Source organism: Peromyscus leucopus, chromosome 20 (genome assembly GCF_004664715.2).
Source record: "Peromyscus leucopus breed LL Stock chromosome 20, UCI_PerLeu_2.1, whole genome shotgun sequence".
NCBI lineage: Eukaryota > Metazoa > Chordata > Mammalia > Rodentia > Cricetidae > Peromyscus > Peromyscus leucopus.
This window is the reverse complement of record NC_051080.1, coordinates 24099855-24113292: the sequence shown is the minus strand read 5'-3', so window position 1 is coordinate 24113292 and position 13438 is coordinate 24099855. Positions and strand designations below refer to the sequence as shown.

Genomic DNA, 13438 nt, shown 5'->3' with positions numbered 1-13438 from the left:
GATTATACTCTAGAAGTGCCAGTCTAGCAAATACCACAGCAGACTCATTCCAGGGTCACTAAGGCCAGTTTGATATAGACTACATGTCTATGTTCTAGATTAAACTAAACTTTACAGCTCTTTGCGTCTCTAATGAAGTCTACTTAAGGTGCAGTACATTCATCTCTCTGCTTAGAGATTCTATATGAACAGCCCCTGACAGTGGAGTTCTTCACAGTGTTGGGCGCTATGAAGTTCATTGCCAGCAGAGCAGAGGCGCAAGTGAAAATTAATTTTTGTATTCATATGTTTGCTTTATGTACTTGCCATGTATCAAAGCAGAGTTTCAGAATGTTGTAGAGGAAGCCTAAAGGTTAATGTTAAAACAGCATATGTCTAGCCATGGCTCTTGCACAGCGAATCATGGCTATGAATGTGCCCATTGCCATCCACGGGAAGAAGAATGCACTGATTCTATCTGAACCACTGCAAGCTGGCATGATGATGGAGATACCAGTCCCTTGTTCTGTGAGTTAGATGGGCAGGTGGGTGAGTGAATAGCTGAATGGCTGAATAGACACATGGACAAGTGTATGATTTGCAATGTAACTCTCATCTTGGTGAGCCAGGAGAGTGTGTCATGATTGTATAGTTCTAGTAGTGGGGAATTATATCTGTTTAGACATATGGTGTGGCACACAAAAGCACCACATGGGTCAACAAGAGCAGAATTAAGAACCTGGATCTAAAGTTAAAGAGAAGATAAACTTGACCTATTTCCCCTGGTCAGGATCAGGTGAGTTCTCGGAGTAAATCAAGGCAATGTGGGAAGTACATTGGCCAAGTACTCAAAGAGAAATTAAAGGGCACCTCAGGATTCTGCAGCTGTAGGTGTTAGGACTCTGCTGTGCTCCAGCTGCATGACAGCATGCATGCAGTTCAGGAGTTAAGCAAAAGGTCTTGCATCTTAAGTCATCAGTCACGCAATCAGTGCATGCATGGCATAGCTCTGTAAGCCTGCCTGTGCATGTTCACTGGGAACCCTTAAAAAGCTGGACACAGACCCCATCCTCTCTCTCTCTCTGTGTTCTGCTCTCTCTCCCCCAACCCTGCCATCTTTCTCTCTGCTCTCCACACGTGCTCCTTCCCGGGCCTGGTTCTCTTGTTACTTCACCCCACCACTCTTCCTCCTAATAAAGCTCTAAACCTGATACTGGGTTCTGTCGTGACCGTGACCTTTCCAGAGTGGTAACCAGTGCCAGTAACCAGTGCCGTTTATTATTTATTTCAGTGGGCCCTGAAGACATAGAGACAGCAGGCCACAGGACAAAGCATACTAGCTCTGACTTCCTGTCACATCCCAATGCCACCATTTCTCACTATCTCTGTGACCTCAGGTACACTTGCAGCTTCTGAGAGTCCCAGATTCTTGGTTATAAGGGCTCAATAAAATAGCATGGAAGAACTGACCTATGGGTTACAAAGTTTGTCCTCAGTGAGGACTCCTAAGGACTTATAAAATTGGTCACAAGAACTCAAGTCACAAGGGATTCTCCTTCCTGGCAGACCCATAGAACCTGGGTTTGAAGAAGTCCAGCTAAGAGGAACAATTCATCTATCTATCCTGCTATCAAGTAAATATCGCTCTGGAATAAGTCAAGATGCCAGAGTGAACTGTCGTTCCAAAAAGCACACACTTCAATGAGGCTGGAACCCAGAAAGGAGGTGCCATATTGTAACTTCACTTTGCCCTGGGGTGCATAGCCACAGAGACATTCAGGAGATAATGTGTGAGGAGGCTTGACTCTTAAAATTACCCTGTTGGGACCATCATGGAGAAATCACTGGACTGAACAGGCAGATGAGGAAGGGGGTATGGCAAGCCTGGTGTGTGTGAAGATGACATGGCAGATGTGGGCAGTGGGTAGCAGGAAGAATAGAGAAGAGCACCACTCAAGGACACACTGTGAGAGAGTGGGAAGGCTGAACTCTAAAGCCTGTGTGTTCTCTGGTGGAAAAAAAAAAAAAGCCTCCAACGTAAGACTGCACTTCCCTTCCCAAAAGAAAACTCTTCCCAGTATGGAGAGGGCACATGCTGACATGCCCCAGATGAGTTGTTCATTAACACAGAAGTCTCTTGCACCTCCAGAAAGGGAAATAAACTCACAGCTTTGCCAAAGAAGCTGAAGATGCTCTGAAAACTGGGCACAAGTCCGTGCCTGGGGGACATCCCCTCTAGCTGTCAACTGAGCTGTGACTCCTGAGTGCTCCTTAGGCTACTGAGAAAGCATCTTTTCATGATGAAAAGCCACCAGGAAGCACGAGCTGTAAATGTCTTACAAACTGTATGCACCATCTTCACACTGAGCCATGGCAGGGACACAAAGAGGCTCCAAAGCACCCAGGCAACAATTCCTGAGTAGCCTATGAGCACCAGGGCTGATGTGCATGTGTGTCCCCTCTGTGGACACTCTACCTTCCCCTGGGTAGAAGCCCCCACCTGGTCTCTTAGAATCTGCTAGTTCTATCCAACTCCTGTGGCTGCCAGCCCTGCCCACAAGAAGAGGTACTGAGAAAAGATTTCTGGACTGGTGAGATGGCTCATCCTGATGGCCTCATTCAATTTCTGAGCCTACTTGAGGATGAGAACTGATTCTCTGACCTCCACACAAATGCAATGGCAAGTGCACACACACGTGTACACACACACACACACACACACAGACACACACAACATACACACACACTCACACACATGCACACAAGCACAATTAAATATAATAAAAATTAAGAAAAATAAGACTTCTGTTGGGATTTTCACGGGATGTACACCCCCCCCCCAAAATGTGTGAGATTTGTTACCACTTTGCTGGAGAGGAGGAATGATGGCCCAGATCCTTAGGAAATGATCATTTCTTATTCAGATTGTCTCTCCTTTTATCATTAGTTGCACTGACTTCACCAGAGGACAAAAAAAAAAAAAAAAAGCCATATGGATGTGTGTTTGTGTATATGTATGAGAGTGTGAGAAAATGTATGAGCGTGTGTGCGTGTGCACCCGCGCAATGAATCTGGATAGAGACACAGATAAGTGCAATGGGAAGCACAGGGTTTAGGGAGTGAGGTGTATCCGAGATTAAATCTAGTTATGTAGTATCCCAGCGTTAGGTTAGAGACAAGCATTTCAACATTCCTTGTGTCTGTGTCCTGAACTAAAATATTGGAGAAAATAAGCTAAGGATATCACAAGTATAAAGTGTTGAATATGTGGAATTCTGGCCCATGGTAAGCTCACATGACAACCCTTTTCTTGCACAGTTAATAAGTCTGGCCAGCAGGACTCACCCCAAACCCAGCTGGTCCAGTGGGAAAAGAAAGCAAGCTATGGGGCCTCAAGCAAAGGGAGAAGGTATGTAAGGGGGAGCTGAGTCCTAAGGACCAAAGGGAGGCCAGCACAAAGGGGCTTTGCCTATTGTCTCAGCGCCCCCATACTTCTTCATGAACAGAAGAGGAGCAGGTGGCAGCAGATCCTCAGTCCAGCTGTCTGAAGTATCTGTCACTGCTGCTGGACATAGTGAGATCATGCCTTTGACACCCTATAAGAGAGGCCCTTGGATCATGTTGCAAATGAGGAAACCACTGAGGGTAAGCGAGTGTATCCAGGACTGTACCAACAGCAAGGGACCTTTGGGGACTATTCTATTCTGACCCCAGACACCACACTCTTCTCTTCTGCTCTGTAGACTTTTATCATACCTTGTGTGGGAGGACTTGATGGCATGCCTGGGACTGTCTCATCCACTACTCACTGAGGACCTGAGATAGTGCTTGATGAGTATTTATTGACATTTGAGAAGATGTGGATTCTCACAATGTCTCAGAAAACAGACTAGGGATGCTGGTGATCAGAGAGGTTGATCGAGTCATCCTGAGTCACCTCATAAAGAAATGATAGAAGAAGGACAGATACCCAATAGTTCCATAGCATCCAACTGAGAAAGAAATGCTACCCAGACCCACAGAGGCAAGCTGCCTACAAGACAGGAGGCCTCACCAGGTCAGGTATTATGAAAATTCATCTCATTTGCTGCCTAAATTATTCAGGGGGTAATGTTCTTATGATTCCTGAAACTTATTTTCAAATGACTCAACAACAAAAAAAGCAAGCATAATAACAGATCTAAGTGAAGGAAATCTTTTCATTTTATGTTTCTTCCAACTTCTCCGTAGGTTAAGAACTTTTAGTACAGAGTAGGAGACTATGGTAGTTTGAAAGTAATTGGCCCCCATAAGCTATTTGGAAGCTAATAGGAGGTGTGGCCTTGTTGGAGTAGGTATGGCCTTGTTGGAGGAAGTGTGTCACTCTGAGGTCAGGCTTTGAGGTTCCCTGTGTTCAAGACACCACCCAGTGTTACAGTCTACTCCCTGTTGCCTATGATTCCAGATGTAAGAAATATCAGCTCCTGCTCCAGCACCATGTCTTCCTGCACATTGCCATGCTCCCTGCCATGATGATAATGGACTAAACCTCTGAAAATTTAAGCTGCCACCTCAATTAAATGTTTTCCTTTATAAGGTTTGCTGTGGTCATGGTGTCTCTTCACAGCAATAGAAACCCTAACTAAGAGAGAGACAAATGGCATCTCTGTGTAATCCCTTTCTGTAGGTCCCTGAAGACCCTGATCCCAGAAACCACAGTGGATACAACACCCAGTACATACTCAGGCACTGGGAATCCGAGAGTCCAGTCTCTGTCTGCAACCACTGTAGCCTCTGCCCCTCGCTGTCCACGCAGAACACTGCTCCACTGTCCCTGTCCCTCTGGCTGGCTTGGTACTGGCCATCCTGGTCACACTGTAGGCCGGCCTCATTCCTCTGACAGTCAGTGACACCTAGAACAATAAGTGGACACGCTAATGAGCAACAGGACTCTGCGATCTGTTCCTTCTCTTCCACCTTCCAGAACCCCTGGACTCGAGTGACGTCAAAGTTATGGGTAATCCAGACATTCTAGGTGAGATCTCTTTGTGTGTCTACCTCAGCCAAGCACACCACCGAGGCTCTCTGTCAAATCCATAGAGCACCTTTCATATGGACTATAAAGCCCATATTTGGGAATCTAATCTTCAGTGTGATCGTAGTAGGAGGTGGGGCCTTAGGAAAGTGATTATGCCATGAGCACTGGGCCCTCAGACATGGAATTGGTGTCCTTACAAAAGAGGACAACGGAGCTGGCTTGTACTTTCTTCCATATAAGGACACTTAGAAAGCCACCATCTGTCGTATTTTCAGTAGACAGCAAACCTGATGGCAACTTGATTTGGGGCTTCCGGAATTCAGAATAGAAAAAAACGAAGTTCTGTTGCCTGTAAAATCCACCCAGTTTATAGCAGTTTGAAATAGCTGTCTAGAAAGATTGCAACATTTCCAGACCCTGGACTTGGTCTTGTCCAATGCTACTATTCTTCCTGTAACTGACAGCTCTCCTTCACTGTGGTAAGCTTCTGCAAAGCTGACTGCATTGTCCAGTGTCTAAAATGCACACTCCCCCTCAACGTCCATGAATGTCAGCATGATATCCAGGGATGAACACCTCTCTATCCCTGTGTTCAAGTTACTACCTCTCTCTGGAAATCCTTCCTCCACCTGGCCAGTAGTCTTCAATCCACTAACACTGCTCTGGATTTGGGAAGATGAATGAGGAATGGTCATGACAGAGCTCAGTCCTCTACAGCTACACAGACAAGTTACCTCAGCACCTGGGTCAATGAGCATGTGTTGGGGGGAAGCCGTTATCACACTTCAAATATGTCTCTGCTGCTTACTATGGGCTTGACATTGTGTCTGCCTCAAATCATGTGCTGAAGTTACAATCTTTCATGCGATGGAATTTGAGGGTAGGACCTTTGGGAGGAAGTTACAGGGGTGTGGGGAGGATGAGGTCAGGAATTTGGAAGATGATGGAATTGGGTTTAATCAAAGAGGAGGGCTGGAGGTCTTGGTCTCTGTGCATGCAATACACAAAGCCCTCGTGAAATCAGCAGCTAGAGAGACCCAACCTTGACACCCTTATTCCTCCCACCCTATAACCCCATCTCTCACCCTCTACCCTGCCATGTGGACATGCTGATCCTGCATCCTGAGAACTAAGAAAACCCAGTGCTTCTCACTCTAGGCACCCTGCTTCACCAGGAATGCGGCACCAATGACCTGTCTCATAGAGGACAGACTGACAGAGGACAGCTGCTCAATTTCAGCCACCACGCTGGCAAGGAGAGGGAGAGACCAAAGTAGCTCTGGTTGATACAAGCTTCTGCATTGGTCCTTCAGCTCCCCCCATTTCTGTCTTGTCCCCTCCACAATGAGGGGCAGGGCATGACACAGATGCCCTTTTAAGAAAGCGCTGCGGTGGCACATGGACAGCATGGACAGGTCACCTCCACTGTGAGTCAGTAAGAGAAATGGTGCTCTGATGTCAAGGACACTGCATGCTGAGGAGTTTGATCTAGGGAAGGGCAGGTTCCTACCTACAGAACTCCTCTTAGTTTGAATCTGTCAGCATTGTCATCCTATTAGCATGGACCCTTCTTTCCAAGGAAACTTTCCTTATCAAAGAAGGTAGCTTCATCTCCTTTGATCACTTTCTAAAACATTTTGGAAATGATTCATACTGTAAGCAATAACAATTTGCTTCATATTGACGTAAATTCAGGCTCTCATAAAAAGGTCTATCACAAAGCCTGGGTCCTTTCCAGGGCAAACCAAAAAATACCCAGGTGGGTTTTGAGTTGTCACTCGACACTCTGGAAGTATCATACACATAGAAAGACCAAGTACATGGGGTCCTGGCAAGCTCGGGGCCAGAAAAGACTGAGCATGTGTTACACGGTGGTTATGTGTCTGGGTGGGAAAACTCTCTTTAGGATCTGATAAGGTCGATTTACAAAAACCGTAAGTTTCACCATCGGGCAAAACTAAGATCAAAGGTCAGCTGAGTTAGCTGGGTGACTCTGTCTAAGTATGCTCACTTATCTGAATCTCCATCTTACCTGTAAAAAAAAAAAGTGGGCCACAAAAAAAAATTAAAAATAAAAAAAAGTGGGCCTACCTGGGAGAGGAGTTGGGACCACTGAATGAGACTATGTAGGTAACATGACTAGAGCTTGGCAGGAGACTGGCATTCACAGAAGATGCCTTTGATTACCCAGTGGTTCTCAACAGTGGTGAAGTTTTGTTGTCCCGCCCCACCCTGGCGCCACTCAAGAGATACTTGGCAAGTCTTATAGTCACGTGTGCTCATCATAACTTGGGGGACAGGCTGCTGTTGTCACCTAGCAGCTGAGGGATACTGATGCTATTTAACCGCCAACCACTGTGGGACAGTTTCTAGGATGTGGAGAACTCCGTCTCCAGACATCCCCGCTGCTGACACTGAGCAGCTATGTTGCATCCTGTTGCGTGGAAAGGCTTTTCCTTCGGAGTGGCCCCGGAAGAACTTACAATGAGCCTTGCTGAAAGCTCCACGGCTGACGGTCGTTCTGCCCCTTGGGCACGGGATGCAGGCTGAGCTGCCTGCCTGTTCTTGGTAGGTGCCAGCGGGACAGGGAGCACATTGCCCATCCTGAGAGAAGCTTCCTTCAGGACACTTCACTGGGGGCACAAACACAGATGACATCAGAGTGAGAACTTGCTTTGTGGTCACAGGCAGGGCTTACAGTACATGTAGAACCCTACAATGAGCCCAGGTTTTCAGTGGTGCAATTAATGATCAGCAAGCAGCCTCAGGCTCAAAGGCTAAGGAGCCAGCTATGAAGAAGGCAAGGAGGTCCTTCTCTCCAGAAGCCGAGGACTCATAGGAGGTGTGGGAATTCAGGCAAGATTGCAGACGCAGGTCATATGATGTAGGAAACAGCCTGAGAAGTTAACACTAGAGACTTTGTGTGTGTGTGTGTGTGTGTGAGAGAGAGAGAGAGAGAGAGAGAGAGAAGCAAGCACCAGGCGGTACAAACATCAAGTATAAAACCCCCAAGGTGTAATGGCAAGAGAAAGGCCAAGTCAGGCCAGCCAGGGAGCCGGAGCTGAGACTGCAAAGGAGATGAGCTTGGCAGGAAATGAATGGGAAAGATGAGGCCCAACTATAGCTTCCCAAATCTAAGAGTGTGATGGAGAGTGGAACATGCAGGCAGACTGGGTGAAATTCCACTTCCTGTATAGCTCTTGGGATCTTCTGATGTCATTTTTATTCTGTGTGAAATGGAGTCAATAATATTTAGTGGGGTATAGTAGTCATGAACATAGTGTCTATCCTAACACCAGACTCATGTGTGCACTTAGCAAATCACAATTACTTATACTTTAAAGAAAGTTCGTCCTTGTAGCCAACTATGTACAAATGGTACCTCCTCAATGGGTCAGTTCCAGTAATTCTAGCGACTTAGTGTCCATTCACGTGACTGCTGTGGTTGATGTCCCTGTGAGTCAGTCACTAATCATGCTGCTCATACTGGACAAAGGGGAGGCTAATTAGAAGACAGCACTAGAGGTCGTTCTTGCTCTCGAGCCTGTTGGTTTCTGATTGAATCAGAAAGCCCCAATTCTGTGGATAAGAGCTCTTGTCAATCTGTTAACCAGGATGCTGGTATCCTACTGTGGTCCTCTCCCTGATTCACACACACACACATCTGCTGGTACCCAGTGCTTTCTTTCCCTCTAACATCTTCAGTCCTTCTTCATTTCTCTTCTCCCATATGACATAGGCTGGGAACCCAGAACCCCAGTAGGAAAAGTGGATATCTCATAAGGCATTAAAGTTGGAGCCCTCACGAGCCCCACTGCAGAACAACGCAGGAATCAGCCACCCTGACCCTGATGGCTCAGAGAAGCAGGGAGGACCTTTCTCCTTTCCCTCCTTGTTCAAGGCTGAATTTTCAATAAGTTGCCAGAGAACGTCAAAAACTGAGTTTTACCCTGTGAAAGGTGGAGCTGAAATCTTTCCCACCTTTGGAACCCCCAGTGTGTGCCTGGCACTCTGCTGCACATGCTCTGTGCATTAACATACATGCATATTAATATTACCACTAAAAGTTAGCATCTATTCCCATCTCATAGGCCAGAAAGCCAGGCCCCAAGTACTTAGCCATCACTTCCTACCGCACTCTTCTGGAAGGGCAGAGGGTGAAATTATGGCACCTAACAGGCACAGTGCCAGCTGTTTTCATGGGTTGTCTCACAGCCCCATGAGAAGGACATCTTTTCCAACTTGGCAGCCAGGCCATCGACCGGTGAAAAGTAAGCAGAAAACAGTGGTGTGATGAAATCAACATCCGAGGAGTTCCTATGCCTGGTCTGCAAGCATACGTGGTGTCTCTGAGTAAATCAGAATCTTAACCACGTCTTGGAAACTGAGTCGGAACTTTCCAGTCCACTCTAGCAGTGAATACCCTCTGATCATGGAGTTTCATTACTTCTTTGAGTCAGGCTCATGATGATTGGTTGTGACAATTATTTTCTCAAGTAAGTAAGTGCCCTCTAAATTCAGGACCAGAGGAAACAAAAGCTTCCTGGCCCATGCAAGCAGCCTGCCATCTTTACTCAGAGTCCCAATGAAGACAGGAAAGTGAGACCTGGAGAGATAACATCAAACCACAGGCTCCTGTCAGTTTGAGGAGTGTGCGTCCTCTTTCCCCACTGTGACTGTCCCTGATGTCAAGAGTTTTTCCACCTAAAGGGCACTTTTGAAGATCATGAGGAGGCGGAGCCTTGATGACTATCATCTTTTCCTCAGAAAGTGGCTTCTCTCAAGACCAGGAAGTCCACCATGGCTCCTGCATGCTCACTTTTGCCTTCAACTATGTCCCTACAGCAGCCAGAATTTACCGAAAGCTGTGACCAACGCCTTCCTTTATACAACACATTAGTCGGATCGTTTGAGTTTGGCGTTTTCAAGGCTTTGAGTCACGTTGCTCTTCCTGCCAATCTTTCAGCCCCATCAATGACTGCTATACTTTTGAAGAGAGGAAAAATATCTTTGGAGAGACATCGTGGTCCTTCACCCTCTAAGAAGTTCACTCAAGCCCTGTCAAGTCTTTATGGTCCTGCCACTCTTCAGCTCAAAATTCTTCTGGGGTAACTCTGCGGGTGGTCCAAGCTTCTTGTCTATCCTTCCCTGTGTCCTATCTTTCTCAGTGGGTCACCTCCTGCCATGTTCTCCACAGGTTCCCTTCTGCTACAGAAACCATGGCGCGCACACACACACACACACACACACACACACACATATTCCCATACAGGTACCCTGTTCCCATCTGCCTATCTTGGCAGCAATTCCTGCTCACTTTTCCAGACTCCACCCAACCCCTGATGCCCTAGCATGACTCTCTGGCTGCCTTGAAGGACTCTTTATACCACAATCCTCTGGTCCAGCCACATGTGGTGCCATGGCCTTTGCTGTTCTATACTTGTGGCATGTGGTTTGCACGTAACTAGATTTTTGAAGCCTAAGTGGATGATGACAGATGGATGAAAGGAGCACAAGAGGAAAGGAGGGAAAAGCCATAACATGCCACTTCAGGGGAAGAAGTCCATAGGGAACTAGTTCTATTATAGGAATTTGTAGGGAGAAGAAAGAATTTATAATAGATGTCAGACATAGAGAAAATGGAAAATTTGGACAATCTCCCTGTGATCCCCTTTAAGGGAGTCTACCAGCAGGGACTTCCACAGGATCCATAAAGATAAATGGAGGCAAGGGAGTGAACTCAACATATCGAGATGAAACTGCAAGCAAGGTATCTTCTCCCTAGTGGCATCGGTTCCCAGAATCAGAATGATCATGTCCACACCAGTCACAAGGGAGGGAAGCTCATTCTGGCCCCCAAGTCACTGCACCAGGGACCACTCACTTCAGACCTCAGAGGAGACAGAGAAAAACCCTGCTGCATTTCCACAGGACAATGCTCTGCCTTGTAGTTCCACAGCTGTCTTCCAGATGTGTTTTAGAAGAGCCAAAATGGAGAAACCTGATTCTTGGAGGGTGTGATTTCACTAGAACTCCCTCGTGGAGAAGGGAGAGGTGTGGTGTGCAGGGTGGAATGAAAGCTCTGGAGCAGATAGAGCCGAGCTCACACATCTACACTGCCAGCTAATAACAGGGGCACTCGCTGGGAGTTGGTCATAGGCAAAGAGGTGTGCTTTCATCAAGGAGGTCATGATATCAGGGGAAGACATGTGACCTCCTTGGTCCACAGGGTGACAAGGTGCTGGGGCCAGCACTCAAGTTCAGGTGTGTCTGAGTAAAGAGTGCTGTCCTGCATGTGTATAGAACTGTATGCGTCAGCTCCCTCGACTCTCACTCAGGATAGGATGGGGGCATACCGAACTCTACAGAAATGCCCACACATACAAGAAACTCACGGGGGATCTCAGACATAATCACAGCTACTGAAGAAACCCCAAGTCTTTCCCTGCTGCCTCTGTGAACACATTCTTGACCTTTCTGTCTGAAGAAAGATGAAAGGCTGGATGGGGGGTGGGATGGTGAGAAGGTGAGAAGACACAGCAGGTATAATGTAGAATGTAGATGCATTTGAAGTGAAGCTGCCCGATGCCATGTGTAAACCTAACGCTGCTGGCCCTTCTGCTTCAGCAGTCCAGGTTTACTAGAATCTAGCCGCATATGACTCTCGACAGTCACTGAGTTACACTATTGAGACCAGACTGTATGGCCCAGAAAGTCACAAATATAGGCCATCTGGACCTTTACAGAAATGGGTTATAAGAAAGTACTCAGCAAAGCCTGACCGTAGACCTCTTCCCCAAGCACCCTTCTATATTTTCCAAGAGGTCTTGCTGAAGTCCTTCCCATACTGATGTCACACATGATCCACACAGGGTTTCTCCTCTAGGCAAAGCCACCTCATCTAAATCTTCATCTCCTCATGATAGGATCTGAGAGTCACCATTGATCAATCACCCCAGAGGAAACTTGTGATTGGATTCTAATCTCCCTCTTTATTTCATGTGTGTTGTAACATGAAAACAGTGTCCTTACATGTATGTAATCAACACCCACATACCAACTTAACGGTGTTTATTCAGGGAGCCCAGAACATTGCATATTAAAGTCTGAGAATGCAGTGGTGGACATGTGTGACAGGTCATCTCTGTGACCCTGTTCCTCCTGCTTAGTAGATGTCACCATCCACTCTTCCTCCCACTTCTCTTCCTCCTGTCTGGCCAGCTCTCAAGATGGAAAGACAGATTATGTGTCCTGGCCCAAGAGGAGCTAGGATTCCTTACCTGTTGATACTGGGTTTGGTGACTTCAAGTCCCTCTTGGGAGGCAGCCTGCTCAAGCTGCACAAACCCATTTAACAAAACCTCCATCTCTTTTGTCTCATGGGAAAGATCCTGCCACCAGGGGCTCCAATGAGATAAATCCTTGCAAAGTCACACTGCAAAGTGTAAAACCTGCGGTAAATACTGTCCGGGCATGGCTGTGCTCCTGTTCTCTGTGCCAGGATAGAGATGTAGCTCAAGCCCAGTAACTTGGCACAGATTTCAGGAAGTCTATGCAGTCTTTGTTTGCAATCAATATAAATAATGGGGGAAAATAAGAGAGAACATCTCTCCCCAGCCTGATAAAAACATTCTCCATCTTATTCCATGTAGGAAGAAGGCTTCCATCCCATCATTAATTCTTTCAATCTTTGGTGATGGGACAATGATTCCCCTTTATTTCATGTGTGTTGTAACATGAACTTACATATTTTTGTATTATTACATTATATGTATGTATATGTAATATTACATTATATATATATATATATATATTATGTATGTATATACCTATATACCCACACATCAACTTAATGGTGTTCATCCAGGGAACCCAGGACACCACATATTTAAAGTCTGAGAATGACCCACATATGACCACACTTCTACCCCTGGAAGATGTGTATTAAGTTATATGGCCAAAAGGAATTAAAATTAGAGGTGGAATTAAAATAAAAATAGATGGACCATTCAGCCATGGAAGTGTCCTGGATTATCCAACTGTAGGTCATTAAAATGGCTCTTAAATCAGAAAGAGATATGATTCTGGAAGCAGAGAGGGTCAGAAAGCCACAGTACTGCTGCCCTTGACCATGAAAGAGGGATTCTGTAGGTAGGGGGTGTGGCTGCCTTCAAGAAACTGATGGGGTCAGATCCCTCAAGGGTCTCTAGGAGGAATACATTTCTGAAGATATCTTGATTCTAGCCAAGAAGACCCATGTTGCAATTTAACCTACTGAACTCTAAGATAAAGCACTGGGTCTGGAGAGTGATTTATAAAGAGAGCAACAGGCAACATCTTTCATTCACTTTCCGTCTGCATCCCCATGAAAATGATCTTCAAAGATGCTTATGGGCAAGAACAATAACAGCCAAGTCAACCTGCTGCAGGTCTCATCACCATG

At 46.2% G+C, this 13438-nt stretch overlaps 1 protein-coding gene across 1 annotated transcript in view; it reads right to left on the bottom strand.

Moving 5' to 3' along the window:
- Window positions 1-13438, bottom strand: part of Tg (thyroglobulin) — a 186998-nt gene that overhangs the window by 137959 nt on the left and 35601 nt on the right. Inside the window, exons 21-22 of the mRNA XM_037197284.1 lie at window positions 7480-7629; window positions 4701-4871 (exon numbers count right to left, since the gene is read on the bottom strand). Of these exons, the coding sequence (XP_037053179.1) occupies window positions 4701-4871; window positions 7480-7629 (321 nt within the window). The remainder of the gene's footprint in view (window positions 1-4700; window positions 4872-7479; window positions 7630-13438) is intronic.